At 42.4% G+C, this 12795-nt stretch overlaps 1 protein-coding gene across 7 annotated transcripts in view; it reads right to left on the bottom strand.

The window, feature by feature from the left end:
* Ankrd30a (ankyrin repeat domain 30A) overlaps positions 1 to 11438 on the bottom strand; it is a 72288-nt gene extending 60850 nt beyond the window's left edge. For 5 of the 7 annotated variants that reach the window (XM_076567718.1, XM_076567717.1, XM_076567716.1 and 2 more), the window contains exons 1-5: positions 10972 to 11438; positions 5776 to 5890; positions 5445 to 5618; positions 2514 to 2620; positions 664 to 725 (exon numbers count right to left, since the gene is read on the bottom strand). In XM_076567718.1, coding sequence (XP_076423833.1) covers positions 664 to 725; positions 2514 to 2620; positions 5445 to 5618; positions 5776 to 5890; positions 10972 to 11216 — 703 coding nt within the window. In that variant the 5' untranslated portion in view covers positions 11217 to 11438. The remainder of the gene's footprint in view (positions 1 to 663; positions 726 to 2513; positions 2621 to 5444; positions 5619 to 5775; positions 5891 to 10971) is intronic. The other 2 variants (XM_076567719.1, XM_076567720.1) reach the window with 2 other exon arrangements.
* Between the last annotated feature and the right edge of the window lie 1357 nt (positions 11439 to 12795).

Below are 12795 nucleotides of genomic sequence, written 5' to 3' on the forward strand. Positions count from 1 at the left end.
GACTTCCCCCAACACTAAAGTTACTAGCATGTAAGGTCCCAGGTTCCATTCTCAGTGCGTGCACACACACGTACACACAGTAACAAGAGAAAAAAAGTTATTTATTGTTGGAAAAAATATTTAGTAAGTCTACTATGAAAAGATCAAAGGACAATATTGGTATTCTCTCCTAAACTGAAGTCTCTGAAAACACACGAACAATTTTAATTCTATACCTAGGGAAGAAATTGATAAAAATTAGTGAAAAAATAGTGTAGCTATTTTTAGTTGCTATACTTTATTAGTGACTCCAACAACTAAAATAACATTCTCTTAATAAGTGTAACCTATTTGCTATAAAATCCATTTTATGCTAAGTGCAACTTGTTGTAATGTGGATGGATGAAACAGCCACATTAAAATAACTGAAAATAATTTTCTTAATGTATTTCAGGGGCTAAAATTAAATAATTTTTTTTTCAGGAATATTCTTTTAGTCTGTAAATTTCCTTTAACTAATTTCTTAAATAATCCTCAATTCTAGACTGAGAATAAAGAAAAAGGTACAAATGTCACTTATACAGTGATTTTTGTTTTATATTGCTCTTCTGTGATCAAAACTTTCTTAACTTTCCATGTTTACCCAGGGAAGGCCACAAAGTGATTCTTCAGGAGGAATCTTACCTGGATTGCTATTTTCAGAATATTTTAGTCTCTCTCCATCATATTCAAGTAATTGTCTGTTGCTATGTTACAAAAGAATGACAAAAATTACCATTTTAATCCTGATAAGCACAACAATTACTAAATATATTAATTAACTTCATAACAGTATTACAAATGAAATCAGAGCTAATATCAGAATCATATCCCACATCATTCAAATGTACAAGCTCTCCAAGCTTTTGAGTGTGCTTCTGAGGAAAGAAAAATGCAGGTGAGATGGTCAAGAACTGAAGGCTGGCGGGCCAAGGAGAATGGCGGGCCAAGGAGAATGGCGGGCAGGGTAGAAGGTGTCTTCAGCACGGCGCTCCAGCCCTGCAGGTAATGGTTTACTCTTGGGTAGTGCATTTCTCTTAGGGTTAAACCTCGTTTCAAAAATTATGATTTTAGAACTTTCAGTTACCAAGTTCCTCTGAAGATCCACAGAGAAAATACAAATCCATGCTAAGCTATTTTGGAGTTCCAAGCAGAATCTAAATGAGTGTGTGTTCGTTCACAGGTTCTAACACTGCTGTAGTTAGTTACAAATACTGAGGTTTGCCTTCATTATTAGCCCTTCAATTCTTTGTGGTTGTTTGAACCAAATCAGCTACATAGTAATTTGAACTAAATGTATTGGCAAGCATCTTATTAAACTAGGCAACTGTCTCCTATGACTGAACTAATCAATCACACCAAGGGCGAAAACACAAAGATGAACTTGGCTTGGGCACTATTCCTTGCCTACCTACAAGCTCTGACCCTATAGTTCTCTCTTGAAACAATGCTTAACTTCTACATTTCTCTCTAATTGGCATGGAAGACAAACTGCTCTGTTATACGTGGTCGGTCATGACGAGGACCTAGGTCTTGTAGGAGCGTAATCTTCCTTGATTTAGAGATGTCTGCTGAAAGCCTTCCTTTTTATCCCTATTAAACACTTTGAAAAGCCAAGGCAGGTTCAGGAGCTTGCTGGCCAGCCTGCCTGGCCCAAAAGGTGAGCTTCTGGTTTACCACCCTCCACCCTACTCCTTTAAAACAGGCTCTTTCACCAAACCAGAAGTGCTTTTGGCTGGTTAGCCAAAACCTTTCAGGCTAGGCAGGCTGGCCAGGAAGCCCCAGGACCTGCCTATCTCTGGCCCCTCGATGTTAGGATTACAGACACACCCAGCCTCGCCTGGCTATTTACACAGGGGCTGGAGATTCGAACCACGGTGCTCCTGCTTGTACGGCAAGCGCTCTCACCCACTGAGCCATCCCTCAGCCCTGGTACAACCCGAAGGATAGGTTATCCTCCTTTTCATACGAGGAAGCCGGAAGTGAAGCTTAGTACTATGGGAATCTAAAACTATCTCTTTCCCCATTATTTCCACCAATGACTTAACTTTCATTAAAGGAAAAGATTGGCCATTTCAGGCTATCCCTTCCCTTCTGCTCAAGCCAATTAAAAATGTTAGACTATTAGAAACAAGACAGGAAAAAAGGAACGGTATGTAATGATGATTAGCCACTTGACAACCTAACATCGACATTCTTCACAAGAGTAATTGAAAACAAAAAGTGGAAAGAAAGAGTAATCTGCAACTTCTACTTAAAAGGAGAAGTATATAAGCGGAGGTTTAAAAGGTTACCAAAAAATTAAGAATTCAACGTTGAGTCAAAATGCAAACTAAAGGTTTATAGAACTAATATAAAATTGGGATAGCTAATATGAGATCATAGATCAGGTTACAAATATCACTCATTAAAAGGGAATGTGAATCCAACTATAGGTTGTGTTGCTCAGTCTGAGTAACTTCTTGTCTACTTCTTGAAAGAACAAACTACTATACCTTCCAAGCTGATCAACTGCATGAATACTTGCTTTCTTCTTTACTAAAAATTCCACAATATGCTGTTTATTTTCCTTTACAGCAAGTAAGAGAGGTGTGAGGTCATCCTGTAAGACATTAAAAGCAATCTGTAATTCACAAATTGGTGGCTTCTCAACTGAAATTACATGAGTGCAATCCAGTCAACCCAACATCTCTGGAAGACAAGTAAGTCATGCTATCTTGTTTCAGTAGCTCCAAAAGAACTACAAACTTCAAGCATCATATTGAATTAATGAGCAAAATTACCATTTAATAAATCGTACAGCAGTGTGTGACATATCTAGCAGTAGTAAAGGAAATCTCCAGCTTTATTCAATCTTTGTTTGAGAATACTTTTTTTGTGGCAAAGGCTAACACTGAAGGAGTAAGTTTCGGGGAAGTGGGTTTGAAGGCTTTGTAAGTGTGGAAGTTCCCACTAGGCCAGTGGTTCTCAACCTGTGGGTCGTAACCCTCTGGGGCTGCAAATCAGATATTTACATAATAATTCGTAACAGTATCAAAATTACAGTTATGAAGTAGCAATGAAAATAATGTTATGCTAAGGAGTCACCACAGCGTGAGGAACCGTACTAAGGGTCACAGCATGAGGAAGGCTGAGAACCACTGCTCTGGCTGTGCATACTTGCTGCTTCTCATCTATTTATTGTGCCAGGATCCCAGAATCCACTGTCAGACACTCCTGCTCCAAGTGAGTCACTAAGGAAATGCCACTGAATGAAAGTCATAGACATAGGTGGACATTCACTGCTTATGAATACATGGTCTGTGGGTCTTCTCTTATAAAATGAAGGGATGCTATTTCTGTTGGAAAGCGCAGGAAGAAGAGTTCTTGCTTTTGAAGATCCTGGATACCTGTTCACATCCACTGTTTTTCATTTGTTTTTACTCTAGCATCATTTTAACTGAAACTCAGGTTTTTTGTTTTTGTTTTTACTCTTAGGCAAAATATAAATCACCAATACAAACGTAATGCTTACAAACAAAGGTCCTGAGACAACCCTAGTGGCAAGGGAAACCTGTCCAATGAAATTACAATAGCAACAAATAGTGTAAGTGTAAAAAAAGAAGGATCCTCAAACAAGAGGCACCAACGACATGACAGAGAAGACCTGCCCCATGACATGGAACAGTGAAGACGTCAAAACACGAAGAACACAAACAATATGAAAAGTTATGTGGGAAAAACACCCACGGACTCAAAAGGCAAGCATGTCAGATCTGTCATGGGTAATCTTAAGCCAGGAGAGCTGTGTGCACACAGGGAACAATTATTTCCAGCCCTGCCAGTAAGGCACTGCTAACTAGACTGCTCTACCCAGCAAGGCTATCACTTATAACTGACTGAGAAATAAGAACACCTCATGACAAGCACACACTGAGGCAATTCACAACAGTCAAGCCACCGCTACAAAAGATCCTTCCAGGAGGCCGGCAAGATGGCTCAGTGGGTAAAGGACTTGCCGTACAGGCCTCACGACCTGATCCCACAGTGGATAAAGAAAATGGACTCCCGAGTTCCACGAGAGGAACAGAGAAACAGGAGAGCTATGGTGTCCAAAGTGGCAGAACAGCAGACCCGTAAGATTAAGAGGTGACAAACGAGAGGACAAACAGCAGTCTGAAAACAGAAAAACTAACAAAATTACAACGGACATAAAAGGTCAGATTTTAATATAGTAATAGTGGGTGATTTCAGCATCCCACTCTAATCTTTAGATAGTTCATTCAAACCAAAATTCAAGAAGGAAACTTCCAAGTTAAAGTACACCACAGCTCAAATGCACTTAACTGTTCTCCACAGAGTATGTCCCACAACAGATATGGAATACACATTCTTCGAAGAAGCCTATGTAAACTTCTCTAAAACATGCCACATACTAGACCACAAATCAAGTCTAACCATAAAAAAGAACCAAAATAATGTCTTGTATGATCACAGTGAAGTAAAAGTAGAAATCAAGAGCAAAGAAACTACACAAATATCTGGTGATTGGAGAAATCGGGGTGGGGGGATTTTAAGTTCCTAGAATCAAATGAAAAAGGACAAACACCTCCCCAGAACCTCTGGGACACACTGAAGGAGACCCCTAGAGGAGTGTTACAGCTTTGAGTGCTTACATGAACAACTCAGAGTGCTCTCAAACAAACAACCTAATGATGCACTGCAGTCTCAGGAAAACAAGACGCAGGAGCAGTTCAAGACGAGAAATAAGAGGTGTTGGGTCCCTGGAATAGGAGTTACAGATGATTGTGAGCCACCGTGTGGGTGCTGGGAACAGAACTCGGTCCTTTGTAAGGCAACGAGTGCACTTAACCACTGCGCCATCTCTAGAGCCCCTAAAACATCTCATTTTTCTGAGAGGGTAAAAAGGAAACCTTTTGAAAATGCAGTTGGGTAAATGGTTGCGGGGGTGGGGGACGGGGAGGGAGATGGGTCAGCAGGTAAGGGTTCTTACTGCCAAGCCTGTCAACCCAAGTTCAACCCTGAGACCCAGACGGTGGAAGGGGAGAGGCAGCTCCGGAAAGTTGTCCTCTGACCTCCACAAGTCTGCTGTGACACACACACACACGTCCTACATCCACAAATAAATGTAATGAAAAGAAAATAAGGCAATGGTTTAATCCGTGAGTTTCCAATACTGATGTACGGATTCTTTTTATCACAATGAACGTACCTTTAAGGCGCAATTATATTCAAACTTAGATTCCACCAATGGGTTAAAACATTGATTAGATCCAGAGTCCCCGTGAAATAATCATTTCTGAAAATACCCTCACAAAAATACAGAAGTGTGTTCTCTCAATCCGATCATGGTGACAAGAACAACCATTGCAATATGTCACTGATGAATGTACTTTGGCTATTAGGAAATAAAGTCGTCATTATACCTTGTTTTTGGCTTCTATATTTGCACCGTGTGCGAGCAGTTTGGCTGCTATGGAGGTGTTCTCACCCTGGACAGCATAGTGCAGGGCAGTGTTACCACTGCTGTCCGCCACGTTCGGATCGGCACCGTGCTCCAGCAGTATTGCTGCACATTCTTCTTCCTCGCATTGCACGGCCTGTCGTTATTGCATCAAGAAACAGATAATCGGCGTAGGAGTTCAAAACAAGCACAGTTTAGATCTCATTATTACTATATTTAAATGAAATAGATTTCTTCGCCCCTAAGTAGTTAAATCAAATCCATCTCAGTTTGAACTGCTGGTCACTGTGTACCTTAATGAGAGCTGTGCTGTTCTCGCCGTCACAGGCATCAATGTCACATTTTCTCTCTACTAAGAGAGTCACCACTTCTGGATGGCCATAAGCACAGGCAAGATGGAGAGCAGTTCTGTGAAAATGAGAGCGCTTTTTAGTAAATTACAGAGCATCATCTAAAAGCGTATTTCCTGTAATGTAATGTAAACAGCAAACAGTAAGTAATGTCTCCTCTTTCTTCTGGCAGCAGTACATTCATGGACCACCTACTGGGTACTGCAATGAAGGCCTGAGACTCAAGCTAAATAAACCACTAGTTCCTAGCCCAGCAGCCAATTTGCAAAGAAGTACAGCCCCTGGATTTAGCTTGACTTGGACAGCAACACTCTTTTAGGTCTGCTACTCATAAGCCACCACTTAGCCTTTCCCTGCCTCATTTTCTCATCCGTGAAATGGACAAAGGTATTTTCCGCAAGAGCTTGATGACCTGAGTACACTCCCTAAATCCCATGTTAAAAGGAGAACTGACTCCTGAAACTTGTCATCTGACTTCCACATGCACAGCATGGCATGCATGCATGTGTGTACACACACATGTGCACGGGCAGGCGCGACACACACACGCACACGCACACCCCTTAAAAAACAGAATGACAGTCTAGCCAAAGTGCAAGCCTACAGTTCACGTATGCTTCCAATTTGTGTGGGAGTGGGGAGAGGGGTACAACAGTGACGACTCCAGGGTGACAGGTCAGCACTGAAGGAAAAAAAAAGTATTTTGTTGCTTCCCATTTCCTCAAGTGATACGGCCAGGTTCCATCCTGAGTGTGGGCTGATTATTTGAGACTGGGCTACTCTACTTATCATGAAGCCACAGGGTCTGGGTAGCAGACATGGAGACAGGCATGAAGTTAGAGAAGTTTCCACATGAACACACTGACAAGCGAAGGCAGCAGTCAGCAAGGGCTGTGAAGGACACAGAAGCTGGTGACCCTGCCTTCTTCTGAGCACAGCATACTAAAACTAACAACTGACCAGACCCAGCTTCAGCTCAATACAACACCAGCTAAAAGAGGGTTGCTGCTATTCTGGTGACTGGTGGTGGTGGTTGCTTGTAGCCTTACTGAGCAGTAATTGGGACTGAGTACTCAAGAGAAAGCTGCTCAGCAAGACTCCCAACTCCAACCAGAAGAGGCATGTATGCCAACAGATGCACAATTGCAACTGAAAAACACGGGCAATATGAAGAGAAAAGACAATGATTCCTCCAACAAGTTCACCAAACCAAGAAGCTTGAGCGGCTGAATGCCAGCTAAGGAACTCAAAAGTCCAGCTTGTAAAACAATGAGTGGTTTCATGATGTTCAAACGAGCAGATAAATGAAATAATTCAATTCAGGAGGTGAAAAAAAAAAACCCAACAATATGGATAATAAATCACGCAAAGATGTTGAAACAAATTAAATAAGTAAAATCCACAGTGGAAAATATCATCAGACGACAACAAACAAAAGAATGTCAGAGACTGACCCGAGGTCAAGGACACCACTTTATTGGTACTTACCAATAAAAGAAAAAGAAAAACCATGATCATGACTTTCATTAACTGTGTCATAATTAAGAAATTAAATAGAATTTAATTTAAGGAGCTAAAATACAAACTAAAAGTGTAAAACAAAAAACAAAGGTCAGCCGGGCGGTGGTGGCACACGCCTTTAATCCTAGCACTCGGGAGGCAGAGCCAGGCGGATCTCTGTGAGTTCGAGGCCAGCCTGGACTACCAAGTGAGTTCCAGGAAAGGCGCAAAGCTACACAGAGAAACCCTGTCTTGAGAAGGCAGGAATAAGGAACATCTAAGACAAGCACAAAGTAAAGGAATTCAGGACCATCAGGACATCAGGCCAGTAGGACGGATGTTACTCACAAGGAGGAAGGACAACCGTAACACATGGTTCAGGACAGGAGCAGATAAACAAATGAGAATTAGGAGGTGGAGGAGGACTAAAAGCACACCACCAAACCTCTACACCATGAATACAAAAGAACAAACCATATCTGAACCAGTGGGATGGGGTGGGGGAGATCACAGAAACCAGCAAACCCCACAATAACACTACATACAGTCTTATTGGCTGGAGTAAAAAGCAACTGTGTTCTAAAGGAAACACATCTCACTGACAAAGCCACACAAACTAAAGGATGGAAGCAGACATACCAAGAAAGTAGAAGCTTCCCACCCCAACCCCCACACACAGAAAAAAAAAAAAAGATCAGGATACAAATCAACATAAAAAACAGTAACGTTTGGTTGCCCCCAGAGGCAGAATGTTGAGTTCCTACTGCTGAAAACACCATGCACTTCAGACATAGGGCCCAGAGACCACTGAGCTGGAACTGACCCGAATATCTCCTCCCTGAGGACCACCTTTTATGGTCCCAGAAGGAGCCATACAAGCTTCCAAAGGAGGGACGCACCCAACAGTCCTACCCATCTACGGTGCCTGTGGACCACAACAACAACAGCGTGGGACTACGACCCTAACAGTTCAGTAGCGGCACGAATACCTGCATGGTAACCAACAGCACCCTAACTGGACTTAAGGCCATTCAACAAGAATGAAAGCATGTCTGGTAGTGAACATCTAGACAACTACCCAGGACTAGTGAAGTCATGGATCTTGGGGAAGACCCTACAACCACCACTTAACTAAACCAGCACAATCCCTAACTACATCCTGACTATTTGTCCTTACACCACAGGTCCTCACCCCGCATCAAGGAGACTTCTCGTTGCAACTGACCATCATAGAAAACCACAACCAGCCAAACTGCAGAGCTGTGGAGTCCAGCCCCAGCGGATACATCTACAAAACAACTGTTTCACCTAAGGCTCGGGATCATAGCAGAAGATGGGTAAAAAGATTTTAAGAGTCAAGGACAGGGAGCTTACTGTGAGATTGTGTCTCCTAGAAATGTCAGAAGTTATACCCATAAAGTCTCACCGACATGACTGGCCAATGTGAGCTGAACAAGGACAACACCAATGGATGTGTCCAAGTGGATGGGAAAAGCCAGTGAGGTTTCAACTCTACACAAAGAACTATAAGCAAATGAGGAAAGTGCAGAGTGGGAGAGGGGGTCTTCCCAAGGAGGAGTACACAGATTGGTTATCCATTATCAAATGGTCATCCCTGAAAACATACACATGAGTAACATTACACAGACTGAGCAGGCTGTACTTAGAAGTACATATGTATATACATATACAAATATGCACATAACAATAATTCATGAAAAAGAAGGTCATGAATTTGAAGTAGAGCAAGGAGGCTATATGGTAGCATTTGGAGGGAGGAAAGGGAAGGGGGAAATGATGTAATTATATTATAATCTAAAAAAAAATCAGTAACTTTTCTTTTTTCTTTATTTTATCACATTTTAAATATATTATGGCTAAGAGAGATCATACTTTGTGTATATGTATAATCATAACCACGTATGTGTATGACCTCTCCTTACTTGATATATCATCTTTCCACGTGAATCCATATCTACATTTATACTACCTTCAGTGGTCATATATTCCATCTTATGGATGGACCGCAATTTATTTATAAAATACATTTCCCAGCTTCTTCTTAATACACTGCTATTTTAAGCAGTGCCAAGAAAGAGAAATGGCCTCATTGTTTCCTAAATATATTTTAGAGACAGAAACATGTTTAAGTGTGGTAGAATACTTACTACCAGCTTGTCTGTTTGAAAAGTCTTAAGCAAAGTGAGCATCTGAAGTCCCACTGCTCACCATCCTCATAGAGGGAGGCCCTGGAAAGTGCCATTTCTTTTCTCTCTCAACTTACGTTCCTGCTCTTACCATAGACACAAAGCACTGTTCTACTGTCCATAGATTATTATGAATCTACAAAAAAAAAAAACCTTTACGCAAATTAAATTAAGAGTTCAGGGGCTAGGGATCCAGTTCAGTTCCAGAGAACTTGCCTGGTATTTCCAAGGCCATGTGTTTGATCTCTAGCAACAATACACAAATGAGTAAATATAACAATATTAATAATAATAATAGTTTAGATTTGAGGTTTTCTGCATTAACTTAAAAATTCTCTGTAAAATGATGATGGTTATGTGATATTCATATATATGTAATGTGAATACTGTGCAAGTATACAGTTGCTTTATCCTTGGTTTTGCTTAGTCAGGTCTTGAGAATGGTTCATTTTAGGCTTTTAAAAAGCTCAATGGTAGAATGTATCCTGAGCATACACCACGACCTGCATTCAGTCCCCAACACACAGACACACATACATGACAGAGTGTTTTTGTAGTCATTCTTAGTCTTATTTGTTTTGATAATTTTTTCTGATGTTTAAATGACAATCTATCAGGAATTTAGTTTAGTGACATAAACCTGTAGCTAGTTTTCTCCAAACAAATTAACAAGCTTATGAAAGTCATGTTTCCTACTGACAGGGGTGTTACCAGAATCAGTATCTAAATTCTTACCTATATTTGATTGGGTACTTCTGGGTTTTCATTTCTGCTCTGCTCACTGATGTGTCTCTTTGCTGCTGATAAATGACTGATTGTGAAAACTCATGTTTTGATACTTTAGAAAGGTTTTTCCCAGTATCATTACAAAATCAAAAGCAGCATGAGAAACTCAAAATTGTTAAAACATGGTATTCTTACTCAGTTTATGTAAAAGTGGTAAGGATACATTGTTCACATTCTGGGAATTATCAGTCTTCTACTCAAGAACATGGAACTATTTTCCTACTTCAAAATGCAGCAGAAAACACATTCACACAGGTGTACGTTAATATATTATTGGATATTACTGGAAAAAATTTTAACCTTGAACAGAAATATTTCTCCCATTATGTATTTTTACAGTGGAAAACGTTTTTTAAATGTGTGCAAAATAATTAAATTGTTTAGTTAACTCGCTTTACATAGCCAATAAAGGGAACTGTAAGTGAATCTTACTCCAACTAGAGTGTTTTCCTGTTGCTGTCTTTGCTACTCATACAGGGGCGCGCTCTAGACCCCACCAAGGCTTAGGCATCCAAGTGCAAGGTTTCCCTTCCGTCAAGCTTCCTTAGTGAAAGCCAGCCTCTGGCCCTGCCTTCCAGCCCGGAAGCCAGACAAGGTGCATGCTCCCCCGCCGGCCACGTCCCGCCCCGCTAGCCCTATTTATTACCTGTCCTTCTTATCTCTATCGTTCACGCCACTTTTCCCAAGGATAAGGATGTGCTGCACTTTGGCTACATCACCCACGCTTGCAGCCTTGTGGATCTTGCCCATATCCTTGTCGTGAATGTGGTACCTGGGCATGTGGGAGCCACCAGCACTCACACGTCCAAAGCCCACGGAGCTGTTCCGCGGGCGGGCGGAGGGGCCCAACGGCGATGGGCCCTTGCTCCTGAAGCCAAAAATCTTCTTCATGGCAAGAGGGTACGCCCCTCACAGGCACCTTCTCCCCCGCGTGGCGTCAGCTGCCACCACAACGCAGCCCTAGCGCCTACTGAAAAGCCAGCCTAGTTTCACGGAGTTCCAACGGCAAAGTCGCTGCATGGCTCAGCAGGGTTTTAAGCACAATAATCACCAAGCAAAGCTGCAAACTAGCAACCCGCGCCTTCTAGTCCCCGCGCATGCGCACACAGGCCCGGCAGGAAGCGCATGCGCAGGGTCAAGGCTCCGACCTCTCTCTGTTCCCGGAGGTCAAGTAGCTGCAAGGCAGCGTCACTACCCCTGGACTTTCGCCCGAGGTCTCCTCCCTGGCGGTGCAAGTCTCCCCTCTGCTAGTGTGGGGTGCGGGCCAGCCTTGGCTTCGGGGCGATCACCGCAGGGCTCCAGCGGGGACGGGAGCGCTCGGCCCGGTGGAGCGAGGACCCAGCACTCCAGGACCGTCTGCTTTTCCGGTGCCTGCAGAGGAGCCCAGAACCTTCCAGAGCAGCAAGGAGGCCTGCTTCCCTGCTTAGCTTTGGCCTTGGATTTCGGTGGCAGCTATAAGGTCCTCGGGGAGCAAACCTATTGGCCTCTAGTCAGGCGACTCCTCTGACTGGACCATGGACCAAACTAGAGGCAGCGTGGATGGGGGTGTGGCGTGGGAGATGAAGGGAAGAGATTTGTGTCAAACCAGTCCGTTGAGTAGTTTGGGAATTAGTGACTAAATGGTTGTGTTTCATAGCCTAAAGACAGTGTATGAGTTATACAAGTTGATGGAAGGTAAAAATGTCTGCATTTGGGGCCTGAATGAAGCAATGTGACCTTAAGTTTTTGGTTTGGGACTTGGAAAAGGTAATTTGTAGTGAATAATTTTCCCAGTGAAAATTTAAATTCTTAATCATTTTGTCAGTCTAGAAACACAGTTCACCTCGGAGGGTGTGCTGGCTCTTCTAGGACAACTTGACACACAAGCTAGAGTTATCGTAAGGGAGAGAACCTCAGTGGAGAAAATGCCTCCATAATATGAGGCGTTTTCTTAATTCGTGATTGATGGAGGAGGGCTCAGCCCAGTGTGGGTGGTGCCATCCCTGCACTGGTGGCCCTGGGTTCTATAAGAAAGCAGGCTGAGCAAGCCAGTAAGTAAGCAGCACTCCTCCATGGCCTCTGCATCAGTTCCTGCCTCTGGGTTCCTGACCTGTTTGACTTCCTCAATGATGAACAGCAATGTGGAAGCATAAGCCAGATAAACCCTTTTCTCCCCAACTTGCTTTTTGGTCATGATGTTTCATTGCAGCAACAGAAACATTAAGACAAAGGAAATAAAATACCATTTATTCTGGAGCCAAATATGGCCACACAGGTTCACCTTATCCCAAATTCCATTCCATGTTCCAATTTTAAGAAGTTGTATAGAAACAGAACAACAAATCTACATACTTTTCAAATACATTGGTGGGCACATCAGATTGGTAGGATTTTTAGCAACACTGGAGGTGATGGTGACTTTGTTATACTCTTCAGGTGCCTTTTGATGGATTTCTTAACTCTTGATTGCTGGAAACTAGGAGTGTGAACT

The sequence above is a fragment of the Peromyscus maniculatus genome, chromosome 3 (genome assembly GCF_049852395.1).
Source record: "Peromyscus maniculatus bairdii isolate BWxNUB_F1_BW_parent chromosome 3, HU_Pman_BW_mat_3.1, whole genome shotgun sequence".
In the NCBI taxonomy this organism is placed as follows: Eukaryota; Metazoa; Chordata; class Mammalia; order Rodentia; family Cricetidae; genus Peromyscus; species Peromyscus maniculatus.